Source organism: Plectropomus leopardus, chromosome 16 (genome assembly GCF_008729295.1).
Source record: "Plectropomus leopardus isolate mb chromosome 16, YSFRI_Pleo_2.0, whole genome shotgun sequence".
Classification (NCBI taxonomy): Eukaryota; Metazoa; Chordata; class Actinopteri; order Perciformes; family Serranidae; genus Plectropomus; species Plectropomus leopardus.
The window spans coordinates 12,366,978-12,386,482 of record NC_056478.1 but is presented as its reverse complement, the minus strand read 5'-3'; the positions used below and the strand labels follow the sequence as shown (position 1 = coordinate 12,386,482).

The following is a 19,505-nucleotide window of genomic DNA, read 5'->3' as shown; positions in this document are numbered from 1 at the left end:
CTGTGCTGAGGGGCGCATTGTCTCATAATCTGACTATGTCCTTTAGTCTCACAATAAAATTTACAATGATGCTATTGTATATGCAATATTACAGCAGGAGCAGCAGTGACCTAGATAAAATAAAATTAACTATAAGGTCTGCACTTGAGGCTTGTGGTTGATAAAATAACATATTAATAATACAGTTCTATTATTGCATCTGTTTTATAAATGTTTCTTAAAAACCACATAATGATCATGACTCACAATTGCCTACTGGCCCCATTCCCATCCCCCATCTAAAAATCAAAACACAACTACATGTGCGCAGTCCTCTGTCACGTGTAGGAGAAAGCCCCAACAAAACACAAGCGATAAAAAAAGAAAATGATTGACAGCCGCAGGCAGCCAATCAGCAACGCGATTCTGGGTAGCAACAAGATAAATACTGCCGTTTCGGCCAATCAGAGAGCAGCAGGGGGCGTGCACGAACGCCAGTCTCCGCACTGCTCTGTTTACTTCCGTCAATATTTCCAGCACGGCAGGCAGGGAAGACAAGAAAGAGAGGCAGAAACAGACGATACAACAAAGGAGTCGCTTAAGGTTTGTTCAGCTGTTTTGTAAAATATTCCCAGCTCTGTTTATGTGTTGTCGAGATTCTTTATTTCCTCCCTGTTGTGACTTAACGTATTGAATCGACTGACAGCTTCTTTTAACTCATTTTTTGACCGTTACGCGTCAAAACGACCGTTTGTTAAAGCTGTTATTTTCACAAATGCTCAAATTAAATGCGTCATAGTCGTTGTCAGGTGTGTTTTGAAGCAATTTGGCTCAGTATGTCATTAGCATCCCTGTATTTACCCATAATATCGCGAAACATGCTTATAAATCAAACGGCCCTCTTGTGTAGGCTATATGGGAGTCGCTGACAGACGGTATGAAAATGCAGGTGTAGACAGACTGAATCTATGGCAGAAAAAACAGGCCATTATGATAACATACATTTTATTCCTGTTTAACCACAAGCTACTAAGGCTTATTGTTTAAATGTAACCTCATGCATAGCATTAAAATATTTTGAAAATTTGAATGTATGTGTTTTGAATTTTTGACATGCTCAGAAGGTCATTTAACAAAGAGCTCCCAGTTTCTCATTTGAACTCCTCTCACCTGGATCAAATGACTTAAAAAAATTAAACCTGATGACCAGAGCAATTGGTGTAGTTTTTGGGGAGGGTGACACAGGAGACACATCCCCCTGTAAGTATCAGAGGACTTTAATTTTGACTAAAATAAAGACATTTACACCATAAACTGAAGAATAGGTACAAATTGGAGCAAAAAAAAACAGCAGAATGCAGGAAATTAAATGTTGCCCAAAATTTTCAGGAGGACAGTGCCACCCAGTTTTATATGAGTCCCCCCTGAAGTTGAAATGAAATGTATGCCCTTCAGCAGGAGTTGTGATCACTTGATTATCCCCAGTAGCTCTGGTGTTCATGTTTGGGTCTTTTCTCTTGAATTTTAGAATCTTTATTTTACCACTCCAATTTGAACCACCACATTTTTCACTTGACTTGAATTCTCTCTGTTTGCAGCCCCCACCCCCCAGTGAAAATGCCTTTCTTGGGCCAGGATTGGAGGTCGCCGGGATGGAGCTGGAAAAAGACGGAGCATGGCTGGAAGAGGATTATCTTCTATGGACACGAGTTGGAGGATAACAACAGAGAGATAGACTTGAAAGAGTAAGATCATATCTTTTTCTTTGTCATCTATATTTCCCATAAGTGGCATTGTTATACCAGTGACAAACCAAATATGGTTAATGAGTCAATGCTTTATCAAGCTTAGAGTTACTGTGTATGAAATTTTGATATATATTAGATGCTTCATCCACAATTGCCACATGCATATAAAGGAGTACTTCAGTCCCAAAATGACCATTTGTATATCAGTTACTCACCCCATTTTATATTGAATTTATCAAGAAAACTTCATTTTTCTCACATGCTTTTGCGTTGAACACAGAATCCAAAATCTGAGAAAAATCTTGATGACTTGAAGTCATAGCAAAACCAAGCAAAACTTAATCAAAACTTATGTTTACAACCTCTTGCATAACTTTGCAGTATAGCCCAATCCAAGCCTCACTTCCCAAACAGACAGCCCGTTTAGATGAGATAGATAACTACACAGATAACTAAAAGTGAAAGTTATCTGTGCTCCTTTCAAATCCAGCCTACATTTACAAAAACTGTGATTTAACCTCACATTCTTTTCAATATAAAACTAGCTAGTCCTCAGTAGCATGCTGTCTCTTATGCAGTGCCGTACAGTATAATGTAGGGCTGGATGACAGTTCAACATAAACATGCATTGACGCTTTTGGTATTGTATCCTGTTGATATGCTCATAATAGGTGACATTTTTTGCTATCCAAAGTACTCATGGTGAGTAAAATGTAATTAAAAACTAAGAAAATGAGTTAGTGGAGTTTTTGCATTTCACATTTGAGTTATGCCTAATTTGATTAACATTACAGCACAGTCCAAACATGAATTAGATGTCAATTTCATTGCAGTATTTTATACAAAATATATCTAACTAACATTAGTGTATTGATTTTAACCATATCATCCAGTCCTCTGCTTTACAGTAGTACACTGTCCACTTTCATCTTTGGCTTTACTGAATAACAGCAGGGACTACTCTGCTGTAAAAAGAACTGAGTTTTATTCAGAACCCAGCATGTAATCAATGAACCCATCAGACTTTGAGTTTGCTCAGAATCTAGCCAAGACTCTATAAGATCTTATTTGCTCTGTATCTCTGATTGAAAACTGAGCTCTAATGATGGATTACAGCTGCCAAGGCTCTCTTTAAGCATTGACTTGGTCTTCCAACTTCCACAAAAAACCTCAAAAGTTTTCAGAGAGAGGATTTTTCCACTTATTAAACAGAGGATAGTAGAAATCTGACAGGAAATGAAGGGAGAGAGACAAGTTAAGCAGCAGAGACGGTATGTTGTGCTTACACAAATTGTGTCTTAAACCTTTAAACTACTAAGTCAGCCTGACTGTTGTGTTTTAGCAAAAAACATTTTGACCACAAATTGTTGTTGCTTGCTGTGGTTGATGTATTTTTGTGATCTGCAGTAATGTTTTAATACCTGGCTGCAAACCAAATTTCTTTTATTTGCAGAAATGCTTAATAGATGAGAGGAAAAGAAAGAGTGTTTGGGACTCAGAAGGTATTAAAAGTGGTGAATGAGCACTGATAAGGCCATAGCTACTCAGTGCCAGAAAGAAAAATCAGAGAGCCAACTCCTATCAGGGCTATAGCAGAGAGTCTTTGATGAGGTGATTTGCATCCCACAATTGCAGCCTGTTATTGTCAAAGAGGCGCCATGGCAACCGACAGAGTTGAGTATAGGGTTGGGTTGAGACACTCAAGAGGATAATTTTACATGAGACCAACTTGCCAGTGATAAATAAAATATAAATATTCAAAATAACTGAGTAGGAAGTTTACAACAGCACCGTGAGAGACATTTTTAATTTGATGTATAACATGTCTAATTTTCTTCTTTTTTTTTTACCTCGTGGATCAGAGTCTGATGTGTTGAGGTCAAGTTTTTTGTGTGTAAACTGAGTTGACTTTCATCTGCAAACTAGCCGCCCAAAGCAATACACGTACGATGTTGTTTATGAATAAACATTTAAACAAGTCATGTGACTTGTTGTTATATAGTAACACTGACTCAACCTGCAAAGGCTTGTGTCATTGAAAACCCTGGTTTTGGGTAATTATGAATGTTTTGACTGTATGATTGAACGACTGCCTGACAACCTGTAAGTGGTGTTACATTGTGCAGCCAAGTTATCAGAACAAAATGTTAGTAATGTGCGTTGCTGCAAACATGAATATGTTACATATGTACACTTCATATGCATATTATCAACATTTCAAAAGCGACATATTTCTGATTACATGTATTTGAGGTGACACTCTCACCAAGATCTGGAGGGGATGGTGGACGGCGACACTTGGGCGAGTAGTCTGCCATGCAGAAGACCACTGTTCAAACAACAAACAACAAAACTGATGTTTTATTTACTGAAACATTTGCAGCATTTCCAGTAACAACTGTGCCACTAAAACAGTGTTTTTTTAGTGAGGAATTGGCAGCATTTCCATCTCGGATTATGCCGTCAAAGTGGATATTTTTTTTTAGCAAGACATGGTGGCATTTCCATGGATGATGGTGTCATCAATAGCAGGTATTTTAAGCCAAAACATGATCTTTTTTAATCATTACCAACTGTTTATTGTCGCACAATCATACATTACATCACATTAAGTACAGCCTTTTTGAAATGTGAAGAAACATAAAGTTTCAACATATCCACTACACAAGAACATACAAATATAGCATATCGGTGGTTTGAAGAAACGTACAATACTAACATTTATTGTTGAGATTGGGGTCATTGTGATGGAATGATTTAAATGTAGTACATCAAGTTGGATTTTAGTTGTGTTAAAGCCTCAGGAAACAGTATTATAACAATTTACTTAATATTAACACAAAGCTCTTCTGAGTTGTTTCATCACCTCAGAGACACTTGTCAGGACACAATGGAATAAACCTGTGGATAAGCATCTTTTCAGATGCTCTGAAATCCGTCATTGTGCTAGACCAGCTCAGAAAGTCAATATTGGACTTCTTGTCCAGTATTGGTCTCCGGGAGTTACCTGTGGATGTTTGAATCTGGTGCAACATGTAAGTCCTGTTTTGCAATGAATAACATGCCTGTTCCTCTGTGAGGAGCACACAAGAATAACTTAAAAGTTCCAGTACCTGTTGTGCATATTTATAATTCTGTCCCCACCAAAGGCGTTCAGTGGGATGAAAGGCTTAAAAGACCAGTGTTTGTTGAAAGCAGCTGAAGTCAAAACAAGTTATTTCAGTCTTTATGGTCTGTGTTACATGTGCCCCCATGGGCAGTCTGGGTTGCCTCTCGGCAGGAGAGCTCGCCTTGTTATCTGCAGGAAACATGTACTGTTTTGACACATGTCAACTGGAAATGAGTGGTCACATAACTGGAGAGAAAAGAGGAGGATCCCATTCTTATTTATCTGTTTCATTCTATTTGTCTGCTCCTATGTCATATAGTAGGTGTGTTGAGGGTTTGTGTGGTCCAGTGAGGCTTACTAATTATATCAATAGTTTGTTTATGCTATACATGGCTATGCATTTCTTTGTGCTGCTTGCTTTGACCTGACTCTCAAAGTCTCTTGTTAGCTAAAATTGTGGATGTCTTACACAATTTCTTTTATGTTATATATTGAATTTGTAAAAACTGTATGCATGTAGGTTTATCTCAAACTCTGTAGGTGTCAAAATGGTAGCTTATTAAACAACAGTAATCCGTGATATCTGTGAGGTGTAATTGGCAGCAACTATATTGATAATAAGCATCATAACCCATAAACAAAATGGTCAAAAATTGATAATAAAGAGCATTGACAAACATTTACTTACAGTTTACTCAGATTTTTCTCAAGTCAGGTTTTATGGTTCTGAGCTTTCGGACCTCATTGGAGTCGAATGTCAAAACCCAGAGTGTGAAAAGTTGACTAAAACATAAGCAGTTAATAATAAAGGCAAAGACACTAATGTGCAATGAATGAACAGTGTCATCACACATGTAAAGACCTGCCTTGTTTCATTAAAAAAAAGCATTGTGTTCTAATTATTAAAAATGCACATAAATACTAATAATAAAGGCTTTAATAAAAGCAGAAGACATAAAAGATGGCAACAGGCATAATGCCATTAGCATTGGCAGCACAGTGTAAGTCACAGGTTTGATGCTGAAGTATGTAAGCAGGGCTTGAAATACCACGTGCAAATGCATGTAAAATTTGAGCTGTGCACGTAATTCTCAGCTCCTCATGCACCAGTGTTGTTCACTTGGTTCAGCTTCCAACTCACACATTCACCATTTAAAATGATGAGAAGTTGATAATTGTAGTGTAGAGGTCAATATTTAGTCAGTAATATGTTTCATCAATGAATTAATATGACTAAATATTTTTACAAAATACAAAAAGTCATCAAATAATTCTTAGAATCATCTTAAAGAAAAAATCCTGCTCAATGACTTTGTACAATGTGTAGCTTTAATGTACATTACTGTTATTTCGGCCAAATGTGTGAACAAGGAGGGACAAACACACCAAATGATGCAAGCAGAAAACCTGTGGATGTATTTGTAGAGGTGCACCGGTGACATTCACACAGCACTGTGAGCAAGTTAAACAAGTTTGTGAGCAAGCCTCAGAGACACAGTGAGCAGGACGCTGGTGTCCTGTTGGTGCTGATGGGGTTAAAGGGTGAAAGCTCAGCACCAGTTGGTGATGTCCCCCTCAGGCCACAGTGTCGCCTCTTCTGTTGATCAACCAACTAACAGTACCTCACAGTGCCACATTAGCTTGTCAGCAGTTTTTTTTCCCCACAAAAAGGCAAAGGACACAACATTAGACAATAACTAATGACATCATCCATTCAAATTGGCCCTTGTCCAAGCGCAGCCTGACTCAGAAAGGCCTGTGACTTCATTCAGCAGAGGTAGATTTGGCAGACCAACACATAAAGGCCAGAAAGAAAGAAGGGCATTATGATGGCAGCTCATCGTCGTCTACAAACCTCTGTCACCTGTTATCTGCACTAAAGTGCCTGATAGGTGCTAGAAAGTTGAGTATCTGCTAAGTATTTAACCTTCACTTTACTGTCAGTATCTGTGACTGAGATTTTATCTGACCCTGTGATCTTTCTCTTGAAAAAGCATGCTATAAAAACTACTTGAATGTATCTATCAGTGAGTAAGTAACAGTAAAATGTCAGCCACATACTTGACTTGACTTCCTACATCACCCTCATCTCTTTCGCTCATGTATTTCAGGATATAGTTTAAATATCCACAAATCCTTCTGACCATTTCTGCTGCTCTGTGATGTCTTTTAATGGATCTGTGGAGGCTGGTGCTCTGCATGCAACCTGTGTTGGAAAGCGAAGTTATTGCATTCCTCACTTGTAATTCACTGTGACAGATTACTTGCTTGCATGTGTGTGTTTGTGTGTACGCCTGTGCAATTGGATAAATGGATAGAGACGAGGGATTATCGCAGGGCCCATTCACCCTGATCTGTTCACTCGACAGTCAGACAAGCAGACACATGCCTTCACTTATGCTGGAGGAAAAAGTATATTCCTTTCTAAATCTAAAAGCATGTATGTGGTCATATCACCAAGATTGAAGTAAATATTTCCTCCAGCTGTTCTCTGTTTTGAAAGATCGAAAACAGACCAAAGTCCTTGTATTTTTCATTACTGTTGTATGTGGTCTGGGACCTGTTACAGGGCTCACAGTGTCCCTGCTTGGTATTTGTTGAAACTAGGTAAAGTTATTCTCTAATGCAGCAGAACCTTTTAATCAGTCTGTTCATAACAAAAAAGAGTATGATCTTATATGAGATCCAGAGACTTTCCCAGTCATGGGAAATGTGTCATGGATCTTGTTTTTTCAGTCCCTTTTACACTGCCTGTACTAGGCGAGAATATTGCGCTATTATTCTGACTCACAGTTCTGTATAAAAGGTAAGATCTTAGAATGGGACATAGCTGTCTCGCTTTCATGCTGGCAGCGGAGATAATAACAGAGGTAAGAACATCGCCAAATTGACATTTGTAAAAAAGGGGTAGCCAGCAGGGTACCACAGATGTGATGTTTTGACAATATGTTACTATTCACCGTTCCGAACACTGCAGTCATCTACTGCTGGCTTATTGAAGGTTCCCAGCAACAGCCAAATGAAAATCGGGGATGTGGCTTTTGCCACTACCATTACGACCCGAAGCTGTGGAACACACTACCTATAGATATCAGAGAAACCAGCTCACTATTCACTATCACTATTTTTAAAAGAAAAATGCATATTTTCACCCTAGTCTTTATCTAGCTCTGGCTTTCTAAAACTTTTCTTTTTACACATCAGACTGCTGCGATTCTTTTAAAATGTCCTATCCTAATCAGTGTTATGATTTTATGATTATTTTTTGTTTTAAACTGTTTTGCACTTTTATGCTGAATTGCCTTTCTAGGTTGTCTTTCGTTCATTTGTCTGTTTTCATATAAAGCACTCTGTGCTTATAATGCCCTTATTGTAAACACTTTGTGCTGCATTTCTTGTATTATTATTATTATTATTATTGCTTAACATTTTTGAAAAGCAGCTAGAATTATTATATTATTTATTATTATTTATTATTATTATTATTTGTTATAACTATAATTTCCAGGTAAAATCAGTTGACTCAAATATTGTGCTCCCGACTTGGTAGTGTTGCCAGTCAGGTGCTCAATGTCAGCCAATGAGTTATTAATGCATGAAGAGTCAATAAACCAGTGCAGCCCTTTGATCTGCTAAAGGCCATTAGAGAATGTCAAGGTACAGAGGAATGGATTACAGTTTCAACTTTATTTTATTTCATGTAATTGATTTTATTTGCAGTTGAAGAAAATATTACATGTTTACACAATAATACTACCATATTGCTCCCTTAATGTCTTATCTCTTCTTGAGGGTAAGCGGGCAACTTTTAGTCTTGCACAAAAATGTGCACCGACCCTCACGAACACCCATAGATAGTCTGTATCCAGCACATGCTTTTATTTGGGGAATTCTGTTGGTGTTGGGCCAATTCAAGCCTCCCATGTCAACATATGTCAAGTGCAGTTCACCTGCCAAAAATGTTAAGACCTATCTTATCAGTAATAACAAGGCCACTTATCAAGCAAGCAGGCTGAGAAAGGCTGCCAGAAATAACAGAGATCAGATGGAGATCTCAAAATGTTTTGCCTGTTGTCTGAGAAAGGATCGTCTGAGTCACATCTGTGAGTCTGTCTCTCAGACTCTGATGTATTTCCACCATCTGCAGTGTTTCCTCCGACATAATGGACTGAGAATCATTGTAATGCCACGTCTTGACTCCTCTGACTCCTGCTACATCTGTCTTAGCTTATTATTCAGATTTGTTCAAAACAAAGCAGCTAGATTTTTGACCAGACAAATGTAAGGGTGTTCACTTTCTGTGTTATCAAGAGTGGATTATGATTTCTAAATTGCACATATGCTGGCGCTTTTCACCACAAAACACAGCAACACTTAAACTGCCTCAGATCCATCATGCTATTGCAACAGAGTCATATACAGGACATCAGTAAAAAGTCACTGACTTGCTCCAGGCTTCTTCACAGTGGCTTGCACATTGTACTTCAGGTGGTCATTCTTGCATGCAATGCAGTTAACAAATTCCTCCCATGCCTTCTCTGTCTAAACAGGCTCTGCAGTGACAACAAAGACAATCTGTTTGTCGGAGATGTGTGCGAGCTCGCCACCACAAAGAGGAAAAAGGACCTCTTCAACAATAACACCAAATCGCAGTGTGAGTTTCAGCAACACATAATCACTACTTTGGTTTCATGAACAGTTTGGGGTATGAAAATGAAAGGACCTTTGTACAAAAAGAGCAGAGCAGAAATACAGGGAAGCACAGGTCATAATTGCAGCAGAGAGGCCTGCACTTATTGAAATCGTTGTTTGCACTTAGCTTTTTCACTTTTCACCTGAGATTTGTCAAATTGAAGCTAACTACTGCATGACACCATCTCCTATTGTTATTTGGTTGTAGTTAATTTGATATGGACGTCACAGTAGCATTAGAAATGTACATATATGCACAAGAACCAGATGCCCTGAGTTTAATGTTTGTAGGAAAACAATAATTTGCAACACCTGTCTACAGGAGGCACAGGCATCCACAAGCACATACACACAAACAATACTACAACAATAATAACCATCAGTAAATCCATACACCAAATATATCCACACAAAAAGCATCCACAGATATCACAAATACATCCACAAAGATACATCCACAAATAGACACATAAAATCATCCCCAAATCCACACACAGAAATACATCTACACAATTTACAAAATACAGGTGTGAACAATGTCGCTTCTCTTTTAGCCATGATTTAATATCTCTATAAGAACAATAAAATTGGGTTGAATTAAGTAACACTTTTGGATGTAAACTATTAGATGTCAGCACCAGAGACTCTGCAGTAATCAACTTGAATATCTCTATTTCACCTTAAAAAACACTGTAACAAACATAGATTGCTAATAAAAATATGATTCTTATTTTAATTAATGGAAGTCTGAAGCTGTGTTTAACCCCTGTGTAGCACTGACTGTAGGTGATGGGGTTCTCTAAACCTGTCTAAACCACAGCCAGTCTTCTTTGTCAAAAGGACCTGAGGCTCATCTCAGCTTCAAGTTGCTCTCACATGTCAACATGTTTGACTCTCCAGGTTATTTGCTTTGTCCACTTCCTCCTCCCAGAATTAGACCACTGTATGCATCTCCTCTGAGTCCTCTCATGTAAGCAAATTTACACATTTCAGTGTGTGGCAGTTATCTTTAAAGTCCCTCTCCACTCAAAAATGAGTTTTTCTTAAGTTTATGCCTGATAAAATGTCTTGTCTTGACCATAATATCTTTGTTAAGTTTGTCACTAGAGACTTTCACACTCCTCTACTGAAGGGGCAATGTCTGTGCCCTTCCCTAGAATCTGAGATTCTAGCTAGATAAGTTAGGTTTCTAATCCAAAAGCCAATCACTGTCTAATTCGGGGAAACACATATCAACAGGGGAGCAGACTACGACAAAACACCAGTAAAGAAGCCTGAAACCTCACCCACAAAGTGGACTTGTCACTACCATGTCCCCCTGAGTAGTGTTAACATGTCCTGAGATTATCATAAATAATCTGCTTTCTACTATTTGAATTACCAAAGCACATACAGGCAGCGAGTTCTGCATTAGGGGAGGCAATGATATCCAGCTTTTTGAAACTGTTGGAGGAAGGTTATGAGTCTGCAAAGTAATTAAATTTAACATTAGCCAATAATGGTTTTGAAGGTTATATGTGCTGCAAAGAGATTCGATTGGATTGGTTGGCATTAAATTGCACAGTTTGACTTCATATTGTGCGAACCTGCTACAGTAACATACATACAGTACAATACAGTAATTAAATTTACACCAAAACACTGAAACTGTGTCAAACAATGTGTTTATTTGCTTTTTTTCATTGCCCAGTTGTTTTTGAGGATAAATGGATCTACGTGCAGAAAGGGAGCACAAAAGAAGTGAGTTCTGCAGCTGTTATCAGAATTTTTTATAAGAGTTTATTTGTTGTAATCATTTAATGGAAAAATGTGCGTATTTTCATTTCAACACACAGCGACATGGATACTGCACACTTGGTGAAGCCCTCAACCGTCTAGACTTTTCCAGTGCCATCCAGGACCTGAGAAGATTCAACTATGTTGCAAAAGTAAGCCATGATCATTTTCGCAACTTTCAACTTTTAAATCATTGGTTAAGCGACTCTTCCTCAAACTGTCTTGTTCTGTCTTTCTCCCATCATAGCTTTTTCAGCTAATAGCCAGGTCTCAGCTGACCTCTTTAAGTGGAGCTGCCCAGAAAAATTATTTCAACATTCTGGAGAAGATTGTACGAAAGGGTAAGGGGATGGAGATATTTGTCACATTCTGTCTGGTGTCGGAGCTTGTTGTTAAAGGGTCTGTCACTGGTTAGGATGATAGCCTTTAATGAAAAGGTTTTTTCCTGACAGGTTACGTAAGTAGGGTTTGAATGCAAGACTTCTACTTGTAGTGGAGTATTTTCAGTGTAGAATTAGTACTTATACCAAAGTAAAGGATCTGAATACTTCTTCCACGACTGTATATAGTGAAATTTATATGTTAAAGTATTAGTTTTAATAGCACGTTTTGTATACTAGGCTTGTTTCTGGCTGCTTGCCAGAAAAAAAAGTATTTTCAACAATTTCTTTATATTGTATATATTTTGTATTTATAGGTGAGAAAAGGAAATATTTTCAGTATTTTGGCTGCTAATGTTTTTTTTCTTTGTTTTTCTGTTTGTTTTTAAAATTACCCCACTAGTTCTCGATGACCATTACAATCCACGCCTTGTCAAGGACCTGCTGCAGGACCTGAGCTCAACACTTTACAATCTGACTATCCATGTTGGCAGGTGTGTCCTCGTGGGTAACATCAACATCTGGCTGTACCGACTTGAGACCATTCACAAATGGCAGCAGCAGGTCAACAACCTGCAGATCCCCAAGGTGTGTGTGTGCATGCATTGGTCTCTGTGTGTGTATTCCATCCTGTAAAACTTGCCTCAGCATGCTCGGGGGCTCAACACACCTCCAGGTCCAATCTGAGCTGTCTCTATGTAAATGTGACTTTTAAAAAGGGAACAACTGCATTAGATTTGCATCTACTGACCACGGTTCACTCGTCGTGCTGCTCCCCGTTGAAAGTTGAATTAATGAGTGAGGAACATAAAATATGGAAGCAGAAATATTGACAACTAATCTGTTGGAACTGATTATTTAATACTCAACTGTGTATGAATTGTAACACATCGTCCTGAGAAAAAACAAGGCTCGATCAAAACCTAGTATAAGGCTCTTCTGTGAACAAAATGCTGGAGGAGTTTTAATTTGAAAAGGATGGATGCTATTCACTTAGTCACAGACTTTCACTCTTATAACCCAGCCTATGACTTATCAATTCATATTTTCCTCCTCCCACCTTCAGCTTCAGCTTATCACGTGTAGCAAATGATTTATTTAGATGGTACATGCCACAGAATTATTTCTGAATTGTGTTGAATCTTTCAAAAATCATAACAATTTGATTTGGTTTGAATTAGAGAAATTACAACTAAATTCATCAATAACAGTTGAACAGTTTGAAAGTGTCTGTGTTTCAATTGTTAAAACATTGGACACATTAAAAAAAACAGTTTTATGGAGAAGTTATTTAATTTTTGGAGACACTACACTGTATAAGAGTGACTTTATTTTAAACCAAAATCTAAGAGTGAAATGAGTGAATAATAGTGGAAACTACACTGTATGAGAGTGAATTTATTGAAAAAAAACTTAGGTTGAAGTTTATAAATATTTGGGCACCTATAAGACAATATTTGGGACATATGCTGTAAAAAAAAGAAACAATTTCCTCTGAGTGAAATTAAAGAATATTTGGGGACACTGCACTGTATTAGGGTTAAGTTATTGAATACTTGCAAAAGCACATATTTTCATTGCTACCTTGTTGACCAGAGGTGTAACTTCATTACTCACTTGTTCACTTAGTGACGGACAGACTTTCACAAGTATAGGACAACAAAAACTGAAGAAGCAGGATGTAGGAAGATTTGAGTTATTCTGCGCAATCCAGCTCTGAGTTTTAATGTGTTGCTCTTAATTTGTCTCCCCAGCAAATCAGCAACGGCATGTCATTTAGCGACTTGCCGCTTCACATGCAGAACAAGATCCTCTGCAAGTTATCTGATGCCTATGACATCATTAACCTGGGACAGGCCACGCCCACGCTGCACTGCCTCAGTGAGGACAGGATACTGTGGAAAAAACTCTGCCATTTTCACTTTGCAGACAAACAGGTGAGAGAACAGATTTGGTTTGATCAGATATAGACAAGGAGGATTTGCACACAGCTAAAGATGTGATTTTTATGATGATTTTAAAAAGGAAGTGATTGAGGCTTACAACAGTAGTTTACGGCTGAGCATCCACAGTGATGGCTGCAATGTAGTTTACCTGTTGACCACAAGAGGGCAGCATTATTGCATTTGTGTCTCTATGTCTCTCTCTCTCACTGTCTCTCGTTCACTCACAGGCACACACACACTATTCTCGCACATACACACTCTTAGGATTGGTGTTAATGAGAACTTGTCCTCAATTATATCCACTTACACTTTGTTCCAGTTATAATTACATTTCTATCTCCTGTGTTTTAAATGTTTTATTTTATATTTTTTATTTATTTTTTAACTGTGTGTTTCCTTCTGTCCGAGTGCAGTTCTGTAGGAATCTGGTCCTATCCAAGAGTGATAATGTGGACTGGAAGCTGATGTACTTCACCCTGAAGAAGCATTATCCAATGAGGGAGCAGTATGGTGACACCTTGCACTTCTGCAAACACTGTAGCATCCTCTTCTGGAAGGTAAACAAAGAGATAAACACACACCTACAACCACATTTGTTTCATGTAAAATGAAGGTAAAAAAAAAAAAGTTAAGTGCACTTCATTGTTTAGCTTTTGGTTTCGTTGCCTTTCACTGCTGTAGATGACAGTAAAGTAGACGCAGAGTGTGTGTACAGTGAATGAAACCTGCAATGTTAAAAGAGACATTTCTCACAGACTTGATATCTCTCTGTCAAATCAGGTTTGCACCGGAGCACACAGTATTTCCTTGGCCAAAGAGACAAAACACCTATTATCGTTTAGTAAATTCAGGCTAAAGTCTCAGAGACACTTTGGTCCAATCACACAGCCTCTCTGACACTGATATCGCTGTCTGGAGCATACTGTGAGAACTGTGTTCAGTTGTAATGAATCCCATTTGTATACAGTAAATATTTGGCTTTCAGGGGGAAAAAGTAAAAAACCCCTAACAAAAAGCAGTGCTGGGATGAGGGTTTTTTTTTATAGGGCAGCCCAGAAATTAACATTGCCCTGGTTCACTCAACAAAAAACGATTGGATTTTCATAGAAAATAAGTTTGTGGCAAACACATAATTAAGATACACCTCTTCCTAACAGGATGCAACATTAACAAGCAAGCAAGCAAACAAATTGTTTTTGCATTTTCTAATGATGAAGTCCTAACCTGCTCCATGCATCAGCAATCAGACTGTGACATGTCACTTGTTTGAAAAAAAAGCTTGACCTGGCTCTATTTTAGCAAAGCCTTTCACACCTCCACCCTATTTTCAGACCAGGTCTGGATAGGCTTCTTGAATGTTGTTGTAGTATATTCTGTATTTTTTTTGCACTCTATTCACCAGAGTTCAAATGAGTTCTACACATTTTATTCAGCAAGATAATCCTCACAAAAGAACACTGCTTCAGTGATTTTTTTTTCCAAAATCCAGACATTAAAAAAACTAACGTCAGGCTCCAGACATACGTTTGTAATACCACCACACATCTTTTGTAGCATAAACACTTATCCATTTTATGTCAGGTTGGACTAAGTGTAGCTTGACCATCCATCATTTTGCCTTGTTGAAGTAGACGTGTTAAAAAGCAAAAGTGTGGACATAATAACTGTGCAGGGCAGTACTGAAATCTGAACACAGGTGTTCAGCTTGAGACGCATGGCACATGAGTTAAACAGTGATGTGTCTTTCTGTCCACCTTTGTTAAGATCACCAAAACACATGCTAAAAGCAGGTCCAAACAGGCACATGAAAGCTTCAACATTCAGGAGTGGGGTGTTTACTGATGAATTTTATGTTTTAGAACAGCACCAGAAAGTCTCATAAGCTTGTGTTAACCACAAACCTTATTTCAGGAATCTAACCAAAAAGCCATTCAAAAAACAACTAACTTTTGAGATGAGGGAACCAGAAGTACCAACATGCTAACTCATTTCTGGGCTTTAGGACTCATTCCTGCAGCGCTCTATTGCTCTTCTACCTTGACTAATTACAGATAAGCTTAATGTTAAGACTTGAGGCCAGTGCAAACAGAACGATGTTCTGTTCATTCAGCTTGAGTCACACATATAAACATTCATTATCACTCGTGTTAATGGCAATCTTGCTTTCAGCCAAAACAATCTGTGTACGCGTGTGCTCATATGTGTATATGTAGCAGTCAGAGGTTAAATTGACCTCAAACAAATGACTTCTTTGTACTCAGAGACACATGAGATGTGACTTTAAACCATGTGTAAAACAAAGCTTGACTCAATAACTTCTGGGTGATTTGTATCTACACAAACTAACAGTACTTCAGTGAATAATGCAGCTGTTTTTATAGTATTTGTTCCCCTTATTGTAATAATTACCACCCGTAATCTTGTTTCCCTTGACGGGGTCCCTGTATGTTTTAAACCACCCCTTCTTTGCATCCCTCTCCTTGCTTGTCTTTTTTCCTTCCCGCCTCTTCTCCTTGGTTCCTCTTCTCCCTGATTCATTAAGGATCGTCACCTGGCTTTGTTACTCAAGGTACCTCCCGTCCCGTCCCGTCGCGCCTTCCTGTTCTTCGTCAGTTGCTAGTTTGTCTCTTGTTGATCTCATTTATAACTTTTCTACATGTGTAAAGTTTTTGTCTGGTATTGTTTTCCTTTTTACTTAATGTCACCATCTTTTGCTCGAGGTGTTTTTAGTAAACACTCCTGCTCTTTCTGCTGAGTTTTTGACTGCGTCTAACAGCGTTCATTAATTCCTCTATATGTTGAGTTCATGTGTCTGAAAGAAATCTGTCAGTTGTCATTTAGTTCACAGTAAGTGTTTTTCTGTGTATACTAATATCCAGGGGCCGTATTCACAAACATTCTGACAACACTCTCAGAGAGCTCCTAACTCAGACTGAACATTTCTAGCAAGGAGTCCCAGCTTAGGAGTGATTTAGGAAAGTTTTCGGAGCGACTGAAACTTCTACCATAGTAGGGAGGTGTGGTTGACCTCATTGCTAGGTGTGATAATTCTTTTAACAGGTGTGATTGGTTCTTACATCCTTTAATAAGCCTACAAGGTGTGGACATCCAGTGGAAATGAAATGAACTGTATCACAATATCAGACTGTGAAAGTGCTTTTTGCATGACCATACTGCTACACTGCAACATTTTTACAAATATTTACAAATATTTTAGTGTTTTGCTCACTTTATTTTTGGCATTATATCATTACTGCATTTGATGGTGAATGTCCCAGTATCCATAGTAAGATTGACCACAAGCATTATTCCTGCGCCATCCGATCTTTTGCCTTTCATTAGTTAACTTTCATCCAGCGTTTGGAGAATATTTCTCCTACCTCTTTGTCTTTCCACCATTTTCTCAAGAAAATGAAGCCTCATAAAAGTCGTCCTCCCTACTCCCAACAGTTTTTCATCCTAGGAGCTCTCTTGAGGGCTAAGATGCTTTATAAATAAGCTTTTATCTTTACCAGGATCCATGGATGCATGATAATATCGGCACATCATTGGTATTGCCAGTTATTGGTGGTTAAAAGTTTGCCCAACATGTTGATTTCTGCTGATATGACAAACGATTTTTCTAAAAATTGTCAAAGTAAGCATGCACAAAACATCAACCCTAAGTTGATGCTTTTTTTCTTATTACACATAATGACTGAATACTGCAAACACGGAAAAGCATTGTATTTAAGTCTCCATCTGTCGGGCCGTTACAATGAGAGTATGCGTAAAATTATGTTAATTCCACAACAGAAGAGACTTGATGATCACTAAATTTGGATGGGTAAAAAAGTGAATATATTGATATAGGTTATCGGCCTAATGAGTAGTTACATATCGACATAATATCCTGCATCCTTACCAGAATCTAGTCTTAACTTTAAGGGGAAATACCTAGAAAACGTCATAATTCTAAGAATTTTCTTAGAATTTTGTCACAAGGAGCAACTCTTTATACTAGGAAGCTTGTGAATACAGGCCCTGAATCAGGTTGCAGTTAGTTGTAAATGCATCACTAAATATGTGAAGTCCTTCTATGTTCTTAGTAACTCGTGGATGCTGTGTCTGAACTGTAAGCACAGCTGCTCTGGCGGTTTCTAGGTCTCTCTTTCTAACCGTGTGGTTGTTGACTGTGTTCCAGGACTGTGGCCATCCATGCACAGCCAACGACCCAGACAGCTGCCTCATGCCCATTTCTCCGCAGCACTTTATTGACCTCTTCAAGTTTTGAACCCCTCACGTTGTTCTTTGAGTGAAGTTTAAGTTTACTCAACACAAGAGTGTGTACGGGACCTTGATGTCGTTTCTAATACAAAGGGCTTCAACTGAAAGAGATGACTTTTTTATGTCTTGTTGTTTCCTTACGCACAAGTGTTTCATAAGATATAGTGGGGAAGATTAAGGGTATATGATACAGGATTGTCCGTTACTGTTCGAAAACACACTTGCCAGCAAAAGTGAAGGTAAAAGCCAACCTCAGAATCACTCTTGTTTGGCGTTATGCCTCGCTATATATGTGTTTTTTCTGTGCTCTGTCTCTTGGATGCCTGCTGCTTACGGTCTGGCACTTTGTTGCTACCTTTTTATAGAAGTCTTGACTTCACCTGAGCGGGTACACGCCAATAAACATTCCCAACACAGAAAATACAGGTTGAGTGTCCTCAGAAAAAAACAGCACAACACGCTACAATTTTACATTTTTAAGGTATTGTACCAAAGTGAGTAATTCTGGTATCCACTGTGAATGATGAATCCAAAAACAGAAAATTCCTGATGAATTAAAGTCATAGGGGACCGCTTTAACTGCAAAAGTATATTGAAACATGTTTACAAAGTCTCATTTAGGCAGTCGTATGCTCATTACTTCCCAAGCACATGCATTTTTGCTGAAACCTTCCTTTTTCAAAAGTTCCACATAATCAGTCTCACGCATGGATGAGTAGCAGTCTTGAGTTGTTAATGCAGAGGTGTTGTAAATATTACTGTTTTAGCGGAAAGTGCCGTGCATGACTGGATAAATGAGACTTGGATTATACTGCACGAGTTGTGTGAGAGCTTGTGAACAGATGTTTTGATATAGTTCTGCTATTGTTAAATGTGAAAAAACCCCAGGACTTCAATTTAACAAGAATTTCTCAGTTTTTTTATTCTTCATTCACAGTGGAGGCATTTGAGATAGAAGCTTTCTTTACAAATTCAACATAACTCATATTAAGTAAATGATACACAAATGATCCTTTATGAGGCGAAGTATTTCTACAAGAATGTTATATGATGGGTGAAATATAAAGACCTTAATTTTTTTTCCTCTGCTGCACAAATTTTTGTCTTCTTGGCAAAAAAAGCTACTCCCAACAGAGGAAAGACAAATATAATATATAAATGTAATAATAACATGTGAAAGGATTTATATGTAAAAGAAGTTGTAGCATGTTTATGGTAAGTTAGTGGTGACAGGTAATGTTTAAGAGGTTTTTCTCAAATGGTTACATTTGCAGTGCAGCAGAATATGATGACTCGTGTTAACTGTTTATTTAATGGGGTTAAAACTCTTCTTCTTCTTCTTCTTGCTCTGTTCTGTTCTGGTGGTATTTTTTGCAATAACTGAGTGCATGTCATGTTTGACTCTCTGTTTACATAATGTATGTTGTCTTTTGTGAATTCTTGCTGTGCTCTGTGTACATTGGAGTCGTTGATACTAAGAGAAAATAATGTATAGCTCCATTAGCCGTATAAGTTTTTACGATCTACTTTTGTCAGAACTGTCAAGTTGACAGAAAGGAAATGTTAAACATTATTTATGGGGAAAAAAAGTTTTGTAACCTTTTCTCCA

General features: G+C 38.0%; 1 protein-coding gene across 2 annotated transcripts; it reads left to right on the top strand.

Moving 5' to 3' along the window:
- Positions 1-514: 514 nt before the first annotated feature.
- On the top strand, positions 515-18,336 carry fbxo25 (F-box protein 25). Of its 2 annotated transcripts, XM_042503709.1 has the most exons (11): positions 515-582; positions 1,578-1,724; positions 9,387-9,490; positions 11,219-11,268; positions 11,364-11,456; positions 11,552-11,645; positions 12,088-12,272; positions 13,439-13,621; positions 14,044-14,187; positions 16,173-16,199; positions 17,814-18,336. In XM_042503709.1, the coding sequence occupies exons 2-11, from the start codon at positions 1,597-1,599 to the stop codon at positions 17,901-17,903; spliced, it is 1,098 nt and encodes a 365-aa protein (XP_042359643.1). In that variant the 5' UTR covers positions 515-582; positions 1,578-1,596; the 3' UTR covers positions 17,904-18,336. The 2 variants fall into 2 exon arrangements, with proteins under 2 accessions (XP_042359643.1, XP_042359644.1); XM_042503710.1 differs by lacking the exon at positions 16,173-16,199.
- The last annotated feature ends 1,169 nt before the right edge of the window (positions 18,337-19,505 follow it).

Coding starts and splice junctions, on each gene's coding strand:
- fbxo25 (XM_042503709.1), top strand. CDS start 1,597: ATGCCTTTCTTGGGCCAGGATTGGAGGTCGCCGGGATGGAGCTGGAAA. Junction 1,725..9,386: donor AGAGAGATAGACTTGAAAGA/GTAAGATCATAT, acceptor CTGTCTAAACAG/GCTCTGCAGTGACAACAAAG. Junction 14,188..16,172: donor GTAGCATCCTCTTCTGGAAG/GTAAACAAAGAG, acceptor TGATTCATTAAG/GATCGTCACCTGGCTTTGTT.